This window comes from Erinaceus europaeus, chromosome 5, assembly GCF_950295315.1.
Source record: "Erinaceus europaeus chromosome 5, mEriEur2.1, whole genome shotgun sequence".
Lineage (NCBI taxonomy): Eukaryota > Metazoa > Chordata > Mammalia > Eulipotyphla > Erinaceidae > Erinaceus > Erinaceus europaeus.
Window position 1 is genome coordinate 97,350,398 of NC_080166.1, and position 23,514 is coordinate 97,373,911.

A 23,514-nucleotide genomic window follows, 5' to 3' on the forward strand; every position below is an offset into this window, starting at 1 on the left:
CTGCTCAGCTGGAAACACTGTTAAAAGGCCATTAGAACCTAAGGTAACAGACCTCGAATGCTATGAAGGCCATGGAGCAATTTGCTGTTTGTGTTAGGAGTCTCAGCCCCAGCCACTTCCTTTTCAAGGGCTGAAAACAGCTTCTGTCATGAGCCATGAAAATCAATTCCTCAGTAACCAGGCTGAAATGTGGCTTAAGGTGGTACACCTTCAGGCTGGCGCTGTCAGCACAGCAGAGCCTCCTTCTGGGCATCCCTGGCATCTTCCAGAAGTCCCAGCCACTGTCTGGGAGGGAATAAGCAAGCTGAGACTTTCAGGAACCTTCCAGTTGATCTCAGGACCTTGATTCTCTTGAATGCTTCATTAGGCTAAAGCAGAATTGTTACCTGAATGGAGAGAGCTTTAGGGAGCTAAAGCCTGGAAACAGCCTGCTTTGCTTATTTGTATTCCAGCATTCTATTTTTTCCTTGGTTCTAGTAATTGGGATAGAGGCTTATTTTTACCCCCCCCCCAAACAGTATGTTTCAAAGCCTTTCAAAACCTAGAGCATGTCTGAAACTTTTTTTTTTCAAACTCAAGATCAGATTTTTGAAAATAAATAGTTCAGAGAAATAACTGTGGTTTTATCAAGAGTCAGATATAAGGACATCAAGGGTCTTTATAAATGAATAGCTTCAAAGGTAAAAACTTATTTTTTTTAAATGTGTTTCAGCTTTTCAACTGTAAGGTTTAAATTGCAGCTGAGCAACTACAAAAAACTGAGATCGCCAGGGTGGCGTGGTGGCACATTCAACGAAGCCGGAAAGGGCACAAATCACCAGCTCAAGGACCAGGGTTCCAGCCCCTGCTCCACTTGTAGGGAGGATGCTTCCCAAGTGGTGATGCAGCTCTGCAGTTCTCTATCTTTCTCTGTCCCTCACTATCTCCCCTCCCTTCTCAATTTTTCCCTGTCCTGCCCCCCCCCCCCCCACCAAATGTAGAAAGGAAAAAGTAGAAACGGCTGCCAGCAGCCATGGACAATGCCAGCACCAAGCCCTAATGAAAACTCTAGTAGCAATTAAAAATAAATAAATAAATGAACTGAGATCACTACATATAGTCAATCCTTTGCTAACCTGGAAACTTTTATGTAACTTATTAAGCATGTGCTGGATAAGAATAAAATGCCACCCTTAAGCAATACGATTATGTGTGTGTGTATGTGACTTCTTACAATATAAAAATATTTACATTTACATCAATAACCCATGGAGGAAAAGTTATTTAATCTGTTAAATTGTTATAACAACAAAACAAGAAAGCATACTTTCATTTACCTTATGACTAGCTGATGCACCCAACTTGTTTTAACTAAGATATAAGGACTTTCCATTTGACTCAAATGGAAAAATATGTTTATACAAAGTTGTGTTTACTACTCAATCACACAAAATAAAAATTTCATGAAGAGCTCTGCTTTAAGAAAAATTCAAGACCAAAAGAGAGTGAGGGAGAAAGAAGAAGAGGAAGAAGAAGAAGAAGAAGAAGAAGAAGAAGAAGAAGAGGAGGAGGAGGAGGAGGAGGAGGAGGAGGAGGAGGAGGAGGAAAAAGAAAGAAGAAGAAGAAGAAGAAGAAGAAGAAGAAGAAGAAGAAGAAGAAGAAGAAGAAGGAGAAGGAGAAGGAGAAGGAGAAGGAGAAGGAGAAGGAGAAGGAGAAGGAGAAGGAGAAGGAGAAGAAGAAGAAGAAGTAGTAGTAGTAGTAGTAGTAGTAGTAGAATGGGAAGAAATGGAAGTAGGGGTGGGGAAAGGTCTTGAAAAGATATTAACCAGAGTCATCTTGTTGATGACATCAGATTTGCCATTTGCAGCCTATTTTACATTCAGCTGGAAGTGACCTTTTAGGACAGCCATGTGGTAATATAAGTAAAGTGAATATATTCTTTATTGTAGTCACATAAAAAGACTGGCCAAGGCTTTTAACATAGTACTTGACCTTGTGCTGTCTGATTTACCCCCCCACCGGCAATGTCTGTGAAAGAGTGCTGAATAACATAGCACATAATCAGAAGAATAGTAAAAGCACAATAAATGCCTTCCACACATTAGCACTTACTGTAAAAGAAAAGTAACAGGAAAATATACCCCCTAAATACAATGCAAATTTGTAACTGGAGAAGTTGTAGCAGATCAAATAAGAATATTCAGGCACTCAGCATTTCCAGATTAATACATTTGATAGTAAGAATTATGAAGCACCAGGTTGAGTGCACATGTTACCATGTACAAGCACCTGGGTTTGAGGCGTCCCCCGGCACCCCTCCCCCCTTCCCACCAGCAAGGCAGAAGCTTCTCAAGAAGTGAAACAAGTCTGCTGTTGTCTCTCTGTTCCTCTCCCTCTCTACCTCCCCCTCCCCTTGCAATTTCTGTCTCTATCAAATAAATAAATATTTTTTAAATGTTACAATTGTCTATATTCCACAAATGAGAATAATTCTTTGGTAGTTGCCTTAAAAATGGATTCTGAATTTGGATGAAATCTCATTTTCCAAACAAAACTCTTATTCTAGCTAAGATTATTTTAAAAATTGTTGAAATTTTTGCTGTAAGAAAAAAAGTGAAAAGTGTTAGTGAATTTAAACTTTGTCATGTTTTAACTTTGAAAAACTTCCAATCACTGAGAGTTGGGGAAGAAAATAGGATTAAGAAAACAGCTAAAGGACAATAGATTCTTCCTTTACCAAGCTAAAAAATAAAATCTGTCATTTAGGAAGAAAAAGTAAAATGCCTATATTTTATAGCACTGTGGCTTTTCTGGAGTTCATATCAAAAGTTCAATTGACTTTGAACAGTTCTGGCCCATTAACTAAATAATAACTGAGTGTTACTCAGATTTTTTGTTAGAAAACCTCAAAATGCTTCCTCTGCAAAGAACACAGTAGCCTGAACTTCACTACAACCTTAACAGAAAATACCTCTGGCTCCCTGAAATTCAGCTGAAGAGCTCAGGCTCTTGCTAATCTCAGCTGTCCTGGGGGCATACAGAGAAAAAGCCAATTTCCCCCAAAATCCAAAAAGTGTAATAAGGAGCAAGCACACTAGCCGAGAAAGCCTACAGAGCCCAGGTGTTCATGCCCAGAATGTATTACACTCCATCTTTAATTAAATGTGTAGAAAATGAAGAGTGGCCAGCTCTAAATGCAGTCTCCTTGCATAAGAGTAGAGGTCAGGAAACAGTAGCAAGATCTGCAGTTGGGAGACTGGTGTAGGAAGAAAAGTAACTTTGGGGAGGAGGGTAAAACTGCTCTAGAGTAGAAATCTAAAATACACACACACACACACACACACACACACACACACACACACACACACACACACACACCCTAAATTCCCCTCAAAAGTCTGTCATATTAGCAAATATGATTACAATGAAATAAACATAAAATGCTGTTTCTGAGTCCCCCTTTAAAGCAATGTCCAGGTTTTCTCTTCTTTATGCAGATGTGCCACAGCTGGGTCAGGCCCATTTCATTCCAGGCATTGGTAGTAAAGGACTGAACTGATCTTCTCTCTCTCCTGATCTCCTCCACCCCGTCCTTTTCCCCCTCCCCCTCCCCTTCACCCTCTCCCTCTCCTTCTTCCTCTTCTTCTTCTCCTCCTCCTTCCTTCTTTCTTTCTTCCTTCCTTTCTTTCTTTCTTTCTTTTTTTTTTTCTTCTTCTTCTTCTTCTTCTTCTTCTTCTTCTTCTTCTTCTTCTTCTTCTTCTTCTTCTTCTTCTTCTTCTTCTTCTTCTTCTTTTCTCCTCTCTCTCTCTCTCTCTCTCTCTCTCTCTCTCTCTCTCTCTGTCCCCCTAGTGGCCAATGCAAACATTTGAAAGAAGACTGCAGAGAATGTGGGTGTGATTTAGCCCAGTAGCATTTCCATTAAAGAATTAAACTGACTTTAGAAACTCCAAGAGATCTTCCTAGATGAAAATGCTCACTCTAGTTCGAGAAGGGAAAGAGAAAAAAAAGAAAAAGAAAAAGAACAAGAAAAAGAAAAAGCAACACAAAATTACTACTCAAATTTGACTGCACAGACACAAACTTGTATTTAAAACCACAGTGAATGTACCGTGAATATTGCACCCAATAAGCTACAGAAAGGTGCCTGGACCAGCAGTATCTGCATTACCACACAACCCTTTGTCAATGTTTCATTTTTATAAATAAAAAAAAATTTACAAAAAGAAAGAGAAAGACTAAGCCACACTGAACTACAAGGCCTAGTCACAAATAAATTTACATCCACTCTGAACTTCTCAGTTAAGATTATATATTTTATTTTCATTAAATGGCCTAACTGAAAAAAAAAAAAAAAAAGCAAACTGTAAGCACTAGCACAGAATTAGTAAATCTGAAATTGGGGCAGGAGCCCAGCCATTAGTGTTTACCAAGTCCTCCAGTGAGTCTGATGCATGACAATGTTCATGCCATTCTATAACACTAGCTCAGTTCCCTGTATGCACAAGAAACTGGAAGAACTTAAAGGGGGGGGACAGGCAGTGGCGCACCTGGTTAAGTGCTCATATCACAGTATACAAAGACCCAGGTTCTAGTCCCTGCAGAGGGAAAGCTTCACGAGTGGTGAAGCTGGGCTGCAGCTGTCTCTCTCTATATCTACTCTTCCCCTCTCAATTTCTCTCTGTCTATATCCAATAATAAAAATAAATGTATAAATTTTTTAAAAGAGCAAGGGGAGAAGAGAGAAAGGATAATGATAATGTCTGACTAAAATCAGAGTTTAAAGTTAAAGTGAAGTATAGGTGTCCTGTTTTCTTCTTTTTTGATTAATTGAAAAAACACACATGTGTATATGCTTTAACATTGAGAAAAAAAGGATATATATATATGGTGTCCAGAATAGCCTAACACTTTCAAACTCAAAAGAGTCAACTGTTAAATTTCCAGGAATCCTGTGAGCTGGCTGTTAGATTTTCATAGCTTAAAATCAGACCTGGTTGCCAACAGTTTTGCCAGGGAAAATAGCAAATGCTACCTACATATGACACATCAGGTCCACCTTGAAAGCCAACTGTTAAACATTAATTAGTTCTCCCCTGACCAGAGCTGAAAAATAGGGAACTAAAGCAAGTATGCCAAACAGCTCATTAATTTAGAAAGACTGAGGAGTGTCTCTCCATTCCTCCACTATACCTTCAACATCCAAGGATTCTCATTAAGATCATAAAGATTAACCATGCAGTTCTGCTGCAATGTGCTTGAGAAAGGTAGACACCAGATCCTGCCTGAAGACACAACTAAGACTGTTCCAGGTTAATGGTTCCTTTTTTCTTCAGACTTGGGGAAAACAAAAAAATGTTGGAAGGAGAAGTCTAATAAGTCTATTGGGGGACTTTAGAGGGTAGTCTTTCTTATTAATGAAGAGGCAGTCATGAGAAGAAACTGTTGCTTTTTGTGTGGTTCTGTGCATTAGAATGAGGCTTTTAGTTTGGCTATCCCAGCAGCCATTTTGTATCTATATGGCAGGGATCTAGAAGAATGCGGACCACAGAGCTAAAGGTGGAAATAACCATAGGCCAAGATATGGTTGTTAATGCCTTCCTTTCTCTCCCTAGAACTTCCTTATGGTGGGACCTTTTTATATTATTATTATAATTAGTGATTTAATACTGATTGACAAGATTATGGGTTTAAGAGGAGTACAATTCCCACCACCAGAGTTCCACATCCCATCCCCTCCACTGGAAGTTTGCTGGGGCTCGGTGCCACTGCTCCTGGAGGCTATTTTTTCCCTTTTGTTGTCCTTGTTGTTTTATCATTATGGTGGTTGTTATTATTATTATTACTGCCATTGTTGTTAGATAGGACAGAGAGAAATGGAGAGAGGAGGGGAAGACAGAGGGGGAGAGAAAGATAGACACCTGCAGACCTGCTTCACCACCTGTGAAACAAACCCCCTGCAGGTGGGGAGCCAGGTGCTCGAACCAGGATCCTTACACTAGTCCTTGCAATTCACGCCATGTGTGTTTAACCCACTGCACTACCACTTGACCCCCATCTTCTCTATTCTTTATCCCTCTGGGAGTATGGACCAAAGATCTTTATAGGGTGCAGAAGGTGGGAGATCTGGCTTCTGTGACTGCTTCTCCACTGGACATGGGCATTGACAGGTTGATCCATACCCCTAGCCTGTTTCTGTCTTTCCCTAGTGAGGTAGGGCTCTGAAAAGGTGAAGTTCCAGGACAAAGTGGTGATGTCCTCTGCCCATGGAAGTCAGGTTGGCATCATGATAGCATCTGTAACTTGGTGGCTGAAAAGCATTAAGATACAAAGCAGAACAAATTGTTTGGTAATCAGGAACCTAAAGGTAAGAATATAGAAGATTAGATTTTGCAGTCTTTGTGTTGGAAGAAGTTAGAAAGACCATTTTCAGTTACATTACATGGGGCTCATGACTTGACTAATTTTTGCATGAGCCCAATAGCTAACATGCAAGTAGGCTGAAACTATTGTCTAGGAAGATGGTGTCTGAGTTGGGAATAGGACTAGAAAGCTGGATCAGGGTAGAGAATAACTCCCAAATATGGAGAAAATATATAAATACTGCTAACTGTAAACCCCAGAGATCTGACCTAGGACCCATGTCTATTCATATTTAGCAAAAGAGCCTGTGTAACCTCTGCATCCCTGCTGGTCTGACCTCACATTCCATGGTCACATCTAGGAACATTCTAGGCTGAACTCATTTCAGGACCAGTCTTCTTTGAGTGGAAGAGAATGCTGACCCAGACTCCCTTCAGAGAGTAGGGCAATTTTTACCATTGGGCAAGGTCCTGTAGAGGGGTAGGACTTCTTTTTAAGTGAAATAATGGCATGCCTGATTGTGTTGTGTCAGTTGACTTAAGATTTTCTGTGACCTGCTGCCAGAATCATCTTAAGTGACACAGATTAATACAGACAAGTATTTCAACATCTTGTCTTCTTTAAGCCCTTTGATTGGAACTTCTAAGTAGAAGATCAAAGTTTTTTTTTTTTTTAGTTTTCTTTTTCATTTTTCCTCTTCCTTTTCTAATGACCTGATTCACCCTTTTTTCCTCTCCTCTCATCCTCAGCATTCCCATGTGTTAGTATCTAAAACAGTCCTTTTCCCTCCCAGTGCGTATTTAATGATCCTCTCTTCCATCCTCAACCAATCTGAAACAATGCTTTCATCATGTCACTGCACTGCCAGGAATCTCAGATGATGACCTATTTTCTGTCCTGGAGAGCCCGGAATTTCAAAGCATATCAAAAGCCCAGTCCCACCCTATCTGTTCAATATTATTCCTCACAAGTTCTTAATAGATCACTTTTGGCACTGTCTCCATGTGTATACTATTTGCTCTGGCATTGAACTCCACCTGGCATGCCTTCTTTTTTCATAGTTCCTTGTCAAAAGTTCTTACCTTTCAAAGTTCCTGTGATGGTTGAGTGTATGTGTCAATGTTATTCCTGAGTGTGTCTAGGAGACTGATTTAGTTCACTGAAGGACCATTGTTGGTGACAGATTCCAATCCACTGGTGGCCAGAAGGGCAGAAATTGTAAAGGAAGAACCATCTCCTCCTTTCTCTTCCTGAATGCTATCATTACCTGCCCTGGACACCAGAAAACTGCTGTTTCTTTGTCCTTGAACTTAATATTAGCATTTTTCACACTCTAAGTCCCACTTTTCTGGGTCTCCAACTTACAGACAACAGACCATGGGTCTTTTTCATTTCCATAATCATGGAGTCTATGTATAATACTAAATCTCACAGCAATCTTTTGCTCTTTCAACTAATCAACTGCTAGCTTGATCTCTCAAACTAACTGTTCTCATTTCTCTTGAGAACCCTCCAACAATCCCAATTATATTTTATCTCCTCCACAAAGTGTTTCATTCTGAGATACCTACTATGATGATAATGTTACATGACATTGAAGCCATCCACACCACTGTTTAAGTCTTGGGGGAACCAAGGTGTAATTCATCCTTTAACATGGTGAAAATTTTAAGGCTATTTTTCATACTGCCTTGACACAAAGAACTGACCTTCAGTCTCATTATGGTCACAGGTGATTGAAGGCATTTTAACATCTAAACTGTCTAAGCACTGACCATTTAGCCCACCCTATTTGGGAAATACCCTTCAGTCCTACTGATATTCTTCAAAGTCCTTATCATCATTGAAAAGCACATATAAGCTATGTTGAAATATTTGTGTGGCCTTGTAAACTCAATGAACATTTTTGGGACATTTTGACTATCTGTGTATCTGTGTGTTTTTCACACCCATATACACACACATTCACATTCACACTCCAATCCTAATTCGCTGTCAAGTCCATAGGAGATGTTCATTAAGTAAACTCTGATTGCTTCATAGTCTCTTGGTGGTATCAATTCTGCCTCCTAAACCTTTCTTGCATCCTTGTGCTTGACTGTATTTCCACAATCACAACTCTGGAGTTGTAGCTAACACTGTCTACTCTTCCTACACTTACTTTGGCTCCCCTCCAATCTGTGCTACACAGAGCAGCCCAAAAGTAACATTTCAGAACCATGTCCAATCCTGATTAAAACACTTCGACAGCTTCTCACAGCTCTAGGCTACAGACCAAAGCCTTTGTAGTGAGGCTGAGGGATTTCAGGAGCTGCTCAGGGGAGAGACACCACCATGTGGTAACAGTGAGACACAAAGGGCTTTATTTGGGTGGCCTTTTAACAGGCTGTAGTGAGGGGGCAGTTCTTCACAGCATGAGACTTTCCAGAGATAACCAGGGGGCCACCCCACCAGGAGGGAAAGAAGCTGAGAGGACTCTTCAGAGAAAGAGTGGAGCATGCAGAGTGGATTATGGATGGAGGCAGTGTTGCTCATACACACAATGTGAAGGGCAGCAGTCTAGAGTATTTGCTATACCCCCCAGATTTATTTTAGGAATGACTAGCAGACAGCGGGTGCTATTTTGCATGGTACACATACCAGGAAGGCTCTCCATGATTAAAAGCCTGCTTTTAAGGGATAGAGAAAGAACATAATGGTTTTGTTAAAAGACTTTCATGCCTGAGGCTCCAAAGTCCCAGCACCATCACAAGCCAGAGCTGAACAGTACTTCAATACAAACAAGCACAAACACAAGCAAGCTTCTGTGATGTAGCTCAATGGTTGAGTACATTATTCCAATGTATACGTTTCTGAGTTCAGTATTCAGCAAGTGCCACCAAATGGATAACAGTGATAATTTGATATTTGGGGGGATGTTTACAACAACTGGTTTGTGAAAACATGAATACAGTGTCCACTGTGAAAAGAGTACTTCCTGTTGGCTACCTGGCATAAAAAAATTCCTGGGAGTGGCTGGGGAAACAGAACAACTTTCATAGCACAACTTTCATACCTAAGGTTTCCAGTTCAATCCCTGGCACTACATGTACCAAATTATAATTCTCTCAATAATAAAATAAATCTTAAAAAAGGAAAATTTTCAGGCCAGGTAGTGGCACAACCAGAGAATTAAACATGTCACCATGCATGAAAGGCCTAGCTTCAATTCCTCTGTCCCTGCCTGCATGGAGGAAGCTACACAAGTGGCAGAGTAGGTCTGCAGGTGTCTTTCTATCTGTCTTTCCTCTCAATTTCTTTCTGTCTCTCACCCTTTGTTAAATAAATAAACAAACAAACAAATAACTGCCAGGAGTAGTAGAACTATGCAGGCTTGTCAAGCCACAGTGATAAATGTTGAGAAAAAAAAAATTTTACCCCTAGGAACCTATACTTAGCACTGAGTATAATGATTTACCATTTAGATAAGGTGACATACCATTAACAAGGAATATTTATTTGATGAATGGAAGGAAAAAAATTCCAAATGAAAGGAAGAACTGATCAAAAAAATAAAAACTAACTTGAGTAAGTTGAAAAGGTGGAAGCAAGTGTCTATTTTTCCTTGTTACAAACTAGTAGCATCTGTTTAAAACTATTTCTCATCCTGGATTATAAAAAAAAAAAATCACAAATATTTCCATGCAGGGTTATTAGAGTTGTTAAACCTTTACCCAAAATCTTACTGCTATGAAACCCTTATTTACAACTATGTCATCCCAGGGAGGCAATTACACATTCAAATAGTATCATGTAAATCACTGATAACTGAGCAATACTGGAGAGATGTATGAAATTGTAAGAAGGTGAATTATATCCTAGCTAAACAGTTTAACAGCAGAATTTTGTCTGTCGGTGAATGGGTAAAACACCATGTGTAAATGGAAATGAAGGGCTTGGTATGTGCTAACCAGTCACCTTATTATAAGTTTCTTGAGCAATATGAATCAAGGGAGAGAAAGCAGGCAGTCTTATAATGTCTCATTGGTGCTTGAAATTATAAGATCCAGCTGCTAAATGTATCTTATCAACAACTCCTTTACTGCCACTGTTAACATAAGCTCACATTTCCTGACAGTGAATTCATGGTTGATGGTTTTGGTTTCAAAGAACTTAATAATTTTATATTGTCTAAGTGTTCATAAAACTCACATGTAATTATAAAAGCATACCAAGCACCGGCTTACATAAATTGTAATACAGTGTGTATATTACAATATTTTAAATAACAGTAATGTTGTGTGTTTTAAATCACTTTTGACAGTGCCTCCATTTATACTCCCAAATTACTATGATATTGTATATTCTGAAATACAAGTTTTATGGGGGCCTAGAGGTAGGTCACCCAGTAGAGTGTACACCTTAATTGAATCCAGGAAAAAATCTGGGTTCAAATTCAGCAGCATTATAGGATATTAGAGCAGTATTGTGGTATCTCTCCTCCTTATGCCATTCCTTTCCTCTTCTCTCTCTCTCTCTCTCTCTCTCTATCTCTCCATCTTTCTTGCTCTCTCTTTTTAAAATATTTTCATTTATTATTGGATACAGACAGAGAGAAATTGAGAGGAGAGGGAGAGATAGAAAGTGAAAGAGACAGAGAGAGACCTGCAGCCTTGCTTCACCACCTGTAAAGCTTTCCCACTGCAGGTAGGGACCAGGGGCTTGAACCTAGGTCCTTGTACACTGTAATGTGAGTACTTAACAAGGTGTGTCACCAGCTGGCACCTCTCTCTCTCTCTCTCTCTCTCTCTCCTCCTCCTCTCTCCTCTTCTCTCTCTCTCTCACTTTCTCCCTCTCCCTCCTCCTCTCCCTCCCCCTCCTCCCTCCACCGTCCTTCCCCCTCCTCCCCCTCTCTCAAAAATAAAAGGGGAAAAAATGGCCAGGAAATGAACCACTGGTGTTATACAAATGCATGAGGTTCCATACTGTTGAACTAAATAAATATATATATATATTATTTGACTTAGATGAATTCAGATTCCATGATGGCACATTATCCTATAATTAAATCAAATAAGATAACTCTATTTGCAAGGATCATTCTAAAAATTAATTCCCAAATCAAGAGTATAACAAGTGGCCTAGATTTTAGATTGCTTTAATACCTAGAATTAATTTGATTCTTATAGAAATCTAGTGACTTGACAAGCCATAAAAAAAAAAAAAAACTGAAGTTCAGTTAACTCATTTCTCCCCCACACTGCTCTTAGAAAGGAGTCTAAAGGGAGTTGGCGGTGGCGCAGTGGGTTAAGCGCACATGGCGCAAAGCGCAGGGACCGCCATAAGGATCCGGGTTGGAGCCCCCCAGCTCCCCAACTGCAGGGGAGTCGCTTCACGGGCGGTGAAGCAGGTCTGCAAGTGTCTATCTTTCTCTCCCCTCTCTCTCTGTCTTCCCCTCCTCTCTCCATTTCTCTCTGTCCTATCGAACAACAAAGCAACGTCAACCCGTAAGGAGGCTGCAACAACTAGGGCAACAAAAAGGGGGAAAAATGGCCTCCAGGAGCGGTGGATTCATGGTGCAGGCACGGAGCCCAGCAATAACCCTGGAGGAAAAAAAAAAAAAAAGAAGTCTAAAGGTATCAGGCAAATAAACAGAAGGCAAAGAAATCAGAAATCTGTGGCATACGCAAATAAGGGCAATTAAGTGGTAATGTATCTCAAACTAGGATAATTAGTATGTCTATGAAAGAGTACAAGTTACCAAACATGCAAACTGAGAAAAGAAGCTTTGTATTAATGACAGATGTATAAAGTAAGTTAGCAAGATGGTTTTTGGGGTGGGGGAGGGAAGCTGGCTTATCAGGGAAACTCACTAAAAAAAAACTCCCTTGGAAAAAAGTCAGGTAAAAAGCATTATGTATGTATTGTGGAATTTGAAAGCAGCTAGGAAAAACTTTAAAAAGTCTCTAGCATATGAGCAGAGTATAAGAGAATGTTCTTTTTATTTATTTATTTTTATAATTTTGAGTTACATATACTTTAGATAAATGGGTATCAAAAAGATGGAAAAAGAGTTTGGCTTTTTTTTTCTCCCTTTCTGCCAAGAGCTGAGACCTCACACATGGACAATTTCACTACACCCGGACGGCTTTTTCTCTTACACACAGCACCAGAGCTTCCCACAGTGCCTTGGAACTTCCATGTGGAGTCAGGGATCTGGCCTGGGCTGGTGCATGGCAAGAGAGATGCCCTATCCAGTGAGGTACTAAGGACTGAACCCAGAACCTCCTGTATGCTGAGCAAGCAAACTCTATCTGTAACACAGCTCTCAAAATGCCAGAAAATAAATTGAAAGAGGCAAAGAAAATATTGAGAACAGAGCTGTTTTTTTCTTCCTCCCCTAATCTGGGGGAGATATTCTTCCCTCCTTCCTCCCTCCTTCTCCCCCATGAAGAAGTCATATTGTGCTAATACAATATTCCCGTGGGCTCAGTTTATTAGAGAAAAAGAAATGGTCCTTAGTTTCCATCTTTCCTATAACCACATCTTTGTAATAAAAAGATCCAGGAAAGAATACATCAATACCCAGATAATTTAGCAGCAGTAGTATGGCCAACTCTGAGAACATAAAATCCAGATGTGATGTAACTGAAGAAGCATAGACCCTGCAAGTCAACAGGAGGGTATTCAGCTGTGAAAGACTGTATTTGGAGACTGACAATAGCAGATGAGGAAAGAGTTGGTTTTGCACACAATTCAGTGAACAAACAGTGAAAGCCAGTGGGTAGGGTTGAATTTGAATGCTAGTTTCATCATCATTCTTTGAGCTGACCTAGAGCAAGTTAATGGTTTAAGTTTCTCTATTCTTCAGTCTATCTGTGGGCAAACACTAGAAGAAGAAGAAGTCTATCTGTGGAGGTAATATAATACTTACAATTATTAGAAATCATTAAGGCGATAATTAATGCTTCCAAATAGATTCTGGTTGGGAAGACAGTATAAGGGTTATGCAAAAAGTGTTTCATGCCTGAAGTACAAAACGGCCCTGGTTCAATCCCCAGCGCCACCATAAGGCAAAGTTGAGCAGTACTCTGATAATAAAATAAATAAATATCATCAAATCAATTTTAGACACAAAGTATTTTCTATAGGACAGCATAAAAGTTGTAATAGATCAGCAATTAAAAAAATAAATAAAACATTGAGGGCAACTAGCCACAATGTATTCCACTTAATGACTTCACATAGACATAAAACGTAAAACAGTGGCACTGCAAGTCTAAAGCAACAGTCCCTGAGAATCCCAGAGTTTTATTTAAGCAGGTGCTTTATTTAAGCAGTTGCTCTTCTCTGTTCTCTGTACAAGCTGAGAGCCATCAAGATGAGACAGATTGGGAAAGGAGATAATATTATTGATGCTCCTGGAAAACACTAAAATGTTTCCCACTGACCTTTGAGCAGGATAATAATCCTAACAGAACCTGATAATCCACTGCTCGTTATCTTCCCAGAAGATAGCACAAACAAAAAATAAAATAAAATAAATATTTTTTTTTAAAAAAAGCTAGCACACTGTGCAGGCATTTGGCCAAGTATTTGGAAACATTTTGCCATCACAAGAATAACTAAATATGAGAATGGATTGCTGAGAGGGGCTCAAGGGTCTCCTCCTTTGGAGGTCTTTCAAACAAGGATAGATGGTCTATCTGATCGCCTGCCATGGTTTAAAATCAGGGCTGAGTGAAGATTAATGGGGCAAACTATCCCCTTGAAGGCTTCCTCCCCACACCCCCATCACTCTGAGAGTTTAACTTTATATATTACCCCTCACAGACCCTCATCTGTTGGATGTGAAATCTCCCTACATACCGAGAATAGAAAAGGGCAACATTATTTTACAGTTGTGAGAACTCTGAATAAAACTTTAATAATGTCAATGATGAAACATAATGTCCTTATTACTCCTCAGTTATGTTCCCAGGCAAGCTACCTACAAAAATCTTTCAATTAGAAACAGCCCTCATGAATCTGAAATCTGAACAGCAGTTTCTTTAAAATTCATGGTCCCTGGCAGGCTGGTGGTGGCATATTCTGTTTCTCAAGCAAACCATTAAAGCTCAAATAAGGAAAAGGATGAAAGGAAAGTTAGAGAAAGGATTACCATCACCTACATAGATAATCAAATGTAAATACTATCAGGAACTAAAGAGGGAGGAATCCAGTTCATTTAATCACAGGACATGCTTTCTAAGTGATGACTTCAGCAGCAATAAGGTAACATTGAGTAAAGTTCACTTTGGAAAATGCATTTGCTAATATACAAGTAAGTTTCAATTAATTTACTTTCCTAAAAAATGGGCCTCTGACCCCATGATGACCTGTATCTTGATATTTTTTTCCCCACTAACATCAAAGGACAACAGGGTTAAGGTAAAGTCAACATTGCCCTAAGTACTAGTGGACTTCATAAAGTGTACACATTTTAGAAATTTATAGCTAATTAGCACATGCTGTATTGTCAAGAAGTGAGGAGGGGGTTAAAAAACTCTGTAATTAAAAATCTTCTAAAGGATTTATTTTAACCACTGGAAATGGTCTCAGGAAAATATTGAACAGAAATTATTTATACTGAACATCTCCACTTTGATTAAGAAAGTTTCTGCCATACCAAGGATGAACTTTAGTCTACGAAAAGTCCCATTGCCCAAATCAAAGAATACTGAAGTAACTTAAAAACACTCAACTATTTTTTTTAACCTCAAACTATCTTATAGGAAGTCAGCTAGGCAATTTATCTGTGTTTAAAAAGTAAAGTTTGAGAAAGCTCAGATTAGAGAAGGAAAAGTTCCTAAAAGAAATTATCATACTATGTACCTTTTAGAAGCTAAATTTCTTGAAATTCAGGGAGAAGGGGGAAGCAAAGCTGATCCTTATCAATTAATTAAAAAGAATGAAGTCACCACAGACAAAGGGAAAGGGAGAGTTAAGAAACAAAAGGAGTAATGGGGACGATCTCTCTTAATTCACTGATTAACAAATTAAAGAGTTCTGGGAAAGGGGGGAAAAAAGTGAGGAGAGAATAGTAGTCTTATAAATTCACTGCAGGTTCAGCCTTCGAATCAACAGAGCCTGGTAGCCTCTGGCTCTGAATTGAAAAAGGCTCCCTGTATACAGTATAATGCTCTGTGCTGTTAGCCTGATGTATGGGCTAATCCCCCAACCAACACCTCAAGATTCTTATAAATGTTTTAATTCCAGTGTACGTAAAGACCCACACTTGGATGGTGTGCTGATCAGCTCCAGTGGAATAGCCAGCCACTCCATGGTGGAGCAATGTTGGAGGATCTCAGCAAAATGCTTTTTCATCCATCCACTAAATGCAGAGCGGCGGGCAAGGATTTGGCGTTTGCTCTGGAGATTTGAGGTTACCCCAAGACTTCAGCAGCCTCGTTTGAGCAGCCTGCGCCCTAGCAACATCTCCCAGCCACTTTCTTAGTCTCTCTCACTCTCGTTCTCACAGCGCAGCCTAAGGATTCTCTCTGGCTCAGCGACACTTTTCATTCACTGAGCCCCAAAGCAGCTCCCCTCTGGGTTGGAGCAAAGAGCTGGAAAACACGCACCCCGGTGGCTGCGCAAGATATTGGGGACCGAGTACTACACGCGCTCAAGAGGCTGAGCAAAAGGAGGGTGAGGGGGTGCGCTCCCTAGCTCCTAGCGGAGGAATGCTGGCGGCCGGGCCAGCCGGGGTGGGCACAAGGTCCTTGCAGCCCTGGACTGACACACAATTGAGCTACCCGCTTAAGTTAGCCAGCTTCCTACAGCGAGCCTGAGAGCGAACAGGATGGGGTGTCTGAGGTTTTCCCCCAAGCACAGATGACCAAATGTTATCCCGGCAGTAGCGGGAAAGCCCGTCCCAAATCTGAAACAGGCAGCCCAAAAATGTCGCCATCGGAAGGCCAGGTCTTGAATTGGTGGGGGGGGTCCCCAACACACACCACACACACACAGACCCCAGCTTTGCTCATCCCTGGACAACCGCACCTCGCCCCCCAAAAAAGAAAAAAACTGCCTTGAGTCTGGCTCGCCAAAGTGAGGAGAGGGGATCCCTAGGCGTCTCTCCACCGCCCCCGCCAGCGCGAAGGCGGGAGTGGAGAAGGCGCCGCTCTGACTGTGGCACCCGGCAAACTGCGGCCACAGTTCTTCCAAGTTTGCGGCGTGAGAGGTGCAGCGTGGGTCCCCCGCTCAGCGATCCGCCCCAGCCCCGCAGCCGCCTCCCGAATGTCCCCGGCTCCCCAACCCCCGGTGGCCGGAGCCCGCCGCGCCGGGAAGGCGCGAGAACCGCTGGAGGGCAAGAAGGAATTCGGGGGGCGTACTCGGGGCGCTCCCGCGTGTGCACACAATGAGGCGACACAGACGCACACCTCCTTCCCCCGGGGGAGCATTCGGAGAGCCCTGGAGAACCACGACAGAAAGTGAACACTCATAACTTAGCAATAAGGGGGGGGGGCAGACGGGGGGCACCCCCAGGAGAGTGGGGGGGGTCTCGGAGGTGGGGGATGGAGCCCTCCCCGGGCCGCGCTCCCGCTTACCTGCGATCTCCTGGTAGGGGATGTCCGCCAGGCTGAAGCCCTTGGCCCCGTACGCCTGGCGGACCTCGCTGCAGCTCCGAGCCTTCACGTCCGCGCCGGCCGGGAGGGACAGCAGCAGTCCGGTGAAGGGAAGAATCACAGCCCCGATCCAAGAAGAAGGCATGGTGCAGCATGCAAACCCAGAGCCTTGCAGCCTGGGACCCGTGAGCGATTCACCTTGCTCCCCACCCTGCGGGAGCCCAAAGCCTGCCAGAGCCTTCAGGACGCCCCTCGCTGCCCGCCGCTGCCTGGCGTCACCCCCTTTCTGCCGGCCGAGGGGACGCGCTGCGCAGCCCTCTGGACCGCGCTCAGCAAACTTTTCCAAGCCAGATGGAGGATGGCAATGCCGAGCAGGGCTCGCTGGGAAAGCGGCCGCTGCGCTCCTCCAGCCCCCTAGGTTGAAGAACGATGCAGTCCAAAAAAAAAAAAAAAAGCGTGAGTGGGCGAGCGGTGAGAACTGTTGCAAAAGCCACCGAAGCCACCACCGCGGGGCGCGGGTGCAGAGCGGAGATCCGAGTTCCGAGCCACGGGATCCGGGAGCGCCAGGAGCGGGGCTCTGCCGGGTGTGAGGAGACTGTGGGGACGCGCCGGCTCTCCCGGGAGCAAGTGGGACCGCGGGCGGGCGCGGGTGTGTGTGCGCGCCCCGGCGGAGGTGCGAGCGCGGGTTTCTTGGGGGACGTGTGTGCGTGGAGGTATGTGTCGGGATCCACGGGATCCGGGGGGCGGGCGGTGGGGACCTCGGCTCCACACTGGCGGAGGGAGTCGCGAGAGCACTCCTGAAATAGGAAGAGAGAAATCCTGGAGACAGACACTGGAGGCAGGAGGGAAGCAGGAGGGAAGGAGAAAGGAGGGGAGGGAGAGAAACGCGCTACAGAGCGCACAGCCGAAATTTACAGGCGGAGTCGCCAGCAAAACCTGGACTGGATCGCATGGTGTGTGTGTGTGTGTGTGTGTGTGTGTGTGTGTGTGTGTGTGTGTGTGTGTGTGTGTGTGTGTGTGTGTGTGTGTGTGTGTGTGTGTGTGTGTGTGTGTGTGTGTGTGTGTGTGTGTGTGTCAGAGAGAGAAAATTATTTTATTTTCTGTTATTTTTCTTTCTCTTCCATTTTTTTTTCTGTTTTACATTCCACAATCTTCACTCTGACCCGAAATATTGTTCTTAATGGCACAAAAGAAATCTGGAAACACGGAGGGCTTTTAAAAGCTATTCATTTTAATTTTATGGAACTGTATTTTGTTAGTCTGAGGAGACACCAGTTCCAATTGTTGCTCTAAACGTAGGCAACAGTTCCTACCCGTTGAAACATGAAGTGTAGAAATGAGCCTATAGACATCCTAGGCATCCCATCTTCACCACCACCACATCCGCCCCACACCACACACACACACACACACAGAGAGAGAGAGAGAGAGAGAGAGAGAGAGAGAGAGCCATGCACTCTCACCGCTGTCATTCATTTCTAGCTCTTTAGCTGTATTGTCTGTGGACACATTAGAAACCAGGACTGGGCTGTTTATCTACTTGTTTGCTTTTGCAGCCCCAGGGAATGAACCCAGGCCTCTTGCTCGCAGGGGTCTGGTGAAGTGGTCCCTCTCTTTCCACCTCCTCAATTACTTGGTTTCATCCCTGGTGCACCCACTTGGTGCCAGCACTGTAACCCTGGGTCTTGGGCATAGTGAGGCACATGCTTTACCAGATAAGCCTTTTCCCAAAAATCCCAGGACTATTTTTTTGGCTACTCAGTTTTGATTCAAGACTAAAAGCATACCACCCTTTTTAAAATTACAAATGTTATCCAGTCTTGGCTCTAAAACCTGTAAACTGATGTTTCCAGTGTGTATGGAGGCAGCAATGAAGACAGGAAAGAGCAGGTCAGTGAATGCATGAAGGAAATTCTGGGGAGGAAAGTGAGAAGTGAGGTCTTCCTTTCTTCCTTCTTCCCCCAATGCTAGATTTAACATGCTCTTTCACTGGACAAAAGTCTTAAGTGTGGAACCACTTCACTTCCTGTACTGCATTCAAGTTTGAGTTATGAGGGGAAGAGAGGGGGAGGAATGCAAGGTAACCTAATTTTTGTGGACTTTCTTTTTTTTTTCTTTTTACCTTTTTCCCCCACCATAATGTCCCTGAATGAGTCCACTAGCTCATTTCTTTTCATGAGAGAGAGAGAGAGAGAGGGAAAGAGAGAGGCCTGCAATACTGTTCCTCTGCTCTTGATGTTTCCAGCCAGCAGGTGGGGGTCACAGGGACTTGAACCCAAGTTCTCACACATCCTTCTCTACATCCATTAAGGTAGTTAAATCTAAGACCAACAAAAGTGATGATTCTTACTCTTTTGTGTCAACACAACATCCAGAAACAACTATAGTGTCAGGTTTATTTGTATCATGCTCACCTCTTAATACCCAGAATGACTTATGAAATTGCAGTCAGTCTAGCCATTGTCACTGTCAGAGTTATCAGGGAACACAGTGGGTACATTTCTTTCTTCTTTTTAATTCCTCTGTTCTTACTCCACTGAAAAGTCCCAAAGTTTAGGAATCCACCACATATAAAGTATAGAAATGCCTGAAAGGGGGCCTGGTGGTGGCTCACTAGGTTAAGTGCACATATTACTGCTAATCACAAGGACCCTGGTTTGAGTCCTCAGACTCCCAGCTGAAGGGCAGGGGATGCATCATGAGTAGTGAAGCAGGTCTGCAGCTGTCTATCTTTCTCTCCCCTCTTCCCTCTCTCTCTCTCTTTCTCTCTCTCTCTCCCAGTTCTTTCTGTCCTCTCTCAATTTCTCTCTGTCCCATCTAATAAAAAATTGAGAAAAAAAATAAAAAATATCCACCAAGAGTGGTGGATTCACAATACCAGCACTGAGCCCCAGCAGTAAACCTAGTGGCAATTTAAAAGAAAAAATTGTTTTGCTTACTTAGAGTGATTTTTTTTTTCTTTTCCACAACTCCATAGCTAATCATTTATTTTGGAAAAGAAACAATATGGCATATTTTTCCTCTTGGAATGTTAGCACAAGCCTTGCTTTCATGATATTGTGCTAATAGACTTAAATCACTAAACCTATTCTCCAAATCTCATATCAAAATAAGAATAAAATATATTCTAATGCCCTGTAGGCAAATGATAAGATGGTCAGGTTCAGGAATTACTATGCCCAGGTGCTTAATTCCACAATATTTAACATGGTCAACTTCAAGATTCAGTTTCTGTCAAAGCCAGGGATAAACACTGTGCCAGAAAAAAAGGGGTGAAAAACATAGTTTACCCTGTCACCACACTGGGATTCACTGTAATTTGCCTAAACCCCAGAGAAAATGATGCAATATAAAAGATGCTTGAGGTGGAGCAAGAAGGGATAAAATGTACTATGTATGGTTTGAATTATTTGAAAATCAATCATTAATTATTTAATAAGCATTCACTGCAACAACACTGCACTTTAGGTTAATGTGCATAGCTCTTACACTTATTAAATGGCCATAGGAATTATGGCAAAGCCTGTATATTAAAAGAATCATATCTTAATCATGTATAAATAAATGGGTTCAATCCCATCAGTAGGGGCAAACAACTCAGTGTTGCTTTGTGAACACGTCAGAACAAAGAGTTAAGTAAGTTGTTTTACTAGTGTTTTCTACCCCTACTTCACCCCCCTGACCCGATAAAGTAACACTAAACACTATTGGAGGCAATATTACAAGCAAAGTTAAACATTGAAGCTTAGAGCAACGTAAGACAAAAATTTGGTCCTGAGCACTGAATGTCAGGGAAGTCCATAGAAGAAGACTGATTAGAAAGAGAATTTGTATTAAAGGCATTGGTTAGATACTGTACATGTAGTACTAAACTCCAACAGCAGTGTTTATGTTGTATATGCTTGGGGGAAGGTTAGATGCATGTAGAACAACTTAGCATATAAAAATCAGAATAAAAAAGAGAAATAGAAATCTAGGGACCATATAGTGACATACATGGTTGAGTATATACATCACCACATGCAAGGACCCCAGTTAAAGTCACCGGGCCCCACCTGTAAGGGGGAACAAAAATCTCTCTTCCTCTCTCTCTCTGAAACTCCCTCTCTCCTCCCCTTTCTATTTCTCTCTGTCCTATAAAATATATGAAAGAAAAAAGAAAAAAAGAAAAAGAAAAAAAAAACCAAAAAACACTGGAAACAGTGGATTCATTGTACATTCATCAAGTCCCAAGAACAACCCTGGTAGTAAAGAAATAAAAAAGAAAAAGAAGGAAGAAAGAAAGGAAAGAAAGAAACCACAATTGTAAAGGCTTCAGGTGATAGAGATGAGAATAAGAAGACTGAAGAAGAAAAAGATAAGTTTTACTGAATGAATTACCTTGATTTCAACCTGGGTTCCTAACATACACACACAAAATATTAAAAAATAAACAATTAAAACTTATTTTAAAATTGTATATCTTGAGGGGAAAAATATGGTTTATTTACTGGGAAAATAAGGCTCTTTTTATACAGCACTTTTGAATCTCAGCTGTCTTTAACAACAACCTACTGAGCAGAAAGTGAATGGAGCCTCCGAGGCTTTGAGTTATACAGAGAGAGAGAGAGAAAAAAAAAAAGAAAGAAAGAAAAGAAAGAAAAGAAAAAGGCAAAAGGCTTATTTGGAGGAACAATCCCAGGCCAAACATCAGTTGCAGGACCATGAGCTCTTCTTCCATGTCACCCTTGCCTTGAATGTGTCTAGGGACAAGGAATGAGTTATAATTGGTCCACATTAGTCATGGTGATTTTTTTTTCCCCTCTTTCAAGTAGTACAAGAATAGGCACAAGACCATGTGGAGATTTCTGAGAAGTATGTTATTTCTACTTATAGGCAAGAATTACACTAGCCCAAAGGTCTAGGAGACAAGGTATGGCCAATAGATAAGGACAAAAAGAACCTAGATTCTGTGTTTCATATTTAGTCACCATACCAACCTTGGGACCATCAACTTCTGAACTTCTAATTAAATAATCCATAAATATCCTTCTAGTGTATGTCACTGTCAGTTATTCTGCTATTTACAAATGAAAAAGTGCATGTTAAAAAAGAGTCAGAGAGAACGCAAGGGACTGAGTTGTAAAAAAAAAAAGTTTTTTTAGTCTGGATAGTATCCTGGAATTCAATTGAGAAGGAAATTTTCATATACAAAGCAAAACATTAAAGATTTAAAAAAAAAAAGGAAAATGATACTTGAGTAACAATAAAGAATAGTGAAAATTTTAGTAGTGAAATCAGGTGGTTTCCACATGGAGTTATACATGAAATTGGTGAAAATAATATAGAGAGATCAGATAAAACTGGTTATAGTATGGTAACTCTATGTCAAAGTCATTAAAATGTAGTTAGGAATTTTTTCTTAGAGTGGTTTTGAACATTGTGGAAGAATGAGAAACTAGACATGGACAGATATTAAAATTCAATGTGATTTTCTTTTGGAAGATTGACTTTTAAGGATGCATCTTACTTATCTAAATTCTGTAAGCTTTATTACACTAAACATGAGTTCCTTTTATAATTAGCAAAATGCTCTTTTAACATATATGCACATGAGGACAACATATATTTTGTTTGACAAACTAAAAGACCCTGACCTGAACTTATATACATAAAGCAAATAGTAGTGAGTACTTTTTATAAGAAAAAAACTTTTTGGTATGAAAATCTAGTTGACTCTTTCAGCCTTAAATTAAAAGGACAAAACAGAATTCACAATTAATTTACTCAGTTATGCCAATTCACGAATGAGAAACTGGTGAATTTTGAGGGCTTTTTTTCCCCTGTGTGTATCACATCAAAGGAAGACAAATAATTTCAAACAAAATCTTATGAAAACAAGTGAATGAACTTCAAGTGTCCATACCATGTCTCAGCCTGGCACAAATCAAAATCGCTTAGTTAACCTGCCTCTTGAGAAACAGGACCTGTAATGAAAAAACTGTCAGAAATTTAGCAACAGTAGCTCTGCCAGGTGCCCTGATAATGGAAAGGTTGCTGAGTGACAGAGAAAGAAAAGGTAAACTTTGGTGAACAATGACCAGAAATGGTGAAAATAATGTTTCATTTCCTTAGTCAACATTTCTACATAATCAAATTTTTATGATGGGGTTAACTTTATTAAGCCTTAACAATATAACTAGTACTAATATAAACCAGTTAAAATCGTATCTTTAGGGTAACCACGAGCCAGTGGATTACTAATACTTTTGGGAAAATCCAGATACCAAGGGACAACAGATTTTTCTTATCTGGTAATATTCCTCTGAGAGGGGCTAGGCAGTTGATCACAAAGATTGCAATGCTCAAGGACCCAGGTTCAAGGCCCTGCCTGGTTCTTACTTGCAGAGGGGAAGCTTCAGGAGTGGTGAAGCAGTTCTATATATCTATCTACCTATCTATCTATCTATCTATCTATCATCTATCTATACATCTATCTATCTCACCCCACTTTCAACTTCTCCCTGTCTCAACTCAAAATAAATGTAACTTTTAAATATTTACATAAGACACTGAAGCCAGGGGTGAAGTTATATGTTCAACATTTTTT

General features: G+C 41.2%; 1 protein-coding gene across 2 annotated transcripts in view; it reads right to left on the reverse strand.

The window, feature by feature from the left end:
• GPC6 (glypican 6) overlaps positions 1–17,818 on the reverse strand; it is a 1,360,227-nt gene extending 1,342,409 nt beyond the window's left edge. Inside the window, exon 1 of one of the 2 annotated variants that reach the window (XM_060191578.1) lies at positions 16,908–17,818. In XM_060191578.1, the coding sequence (XP_060047561.1) occupies positions 16,908–17,070 (163 nt within the window). In that variant the 5' untranslated portion in view covers positions 17,071–17,818. The remainder of the gene's footprint in view (positions 1–16,907) is intronic. The other variant, XM_007519754.3, reaches the window with a different exon arrangement.
• Positions 17,819–23,514: the final 5,696 nt, after the last annotated feature.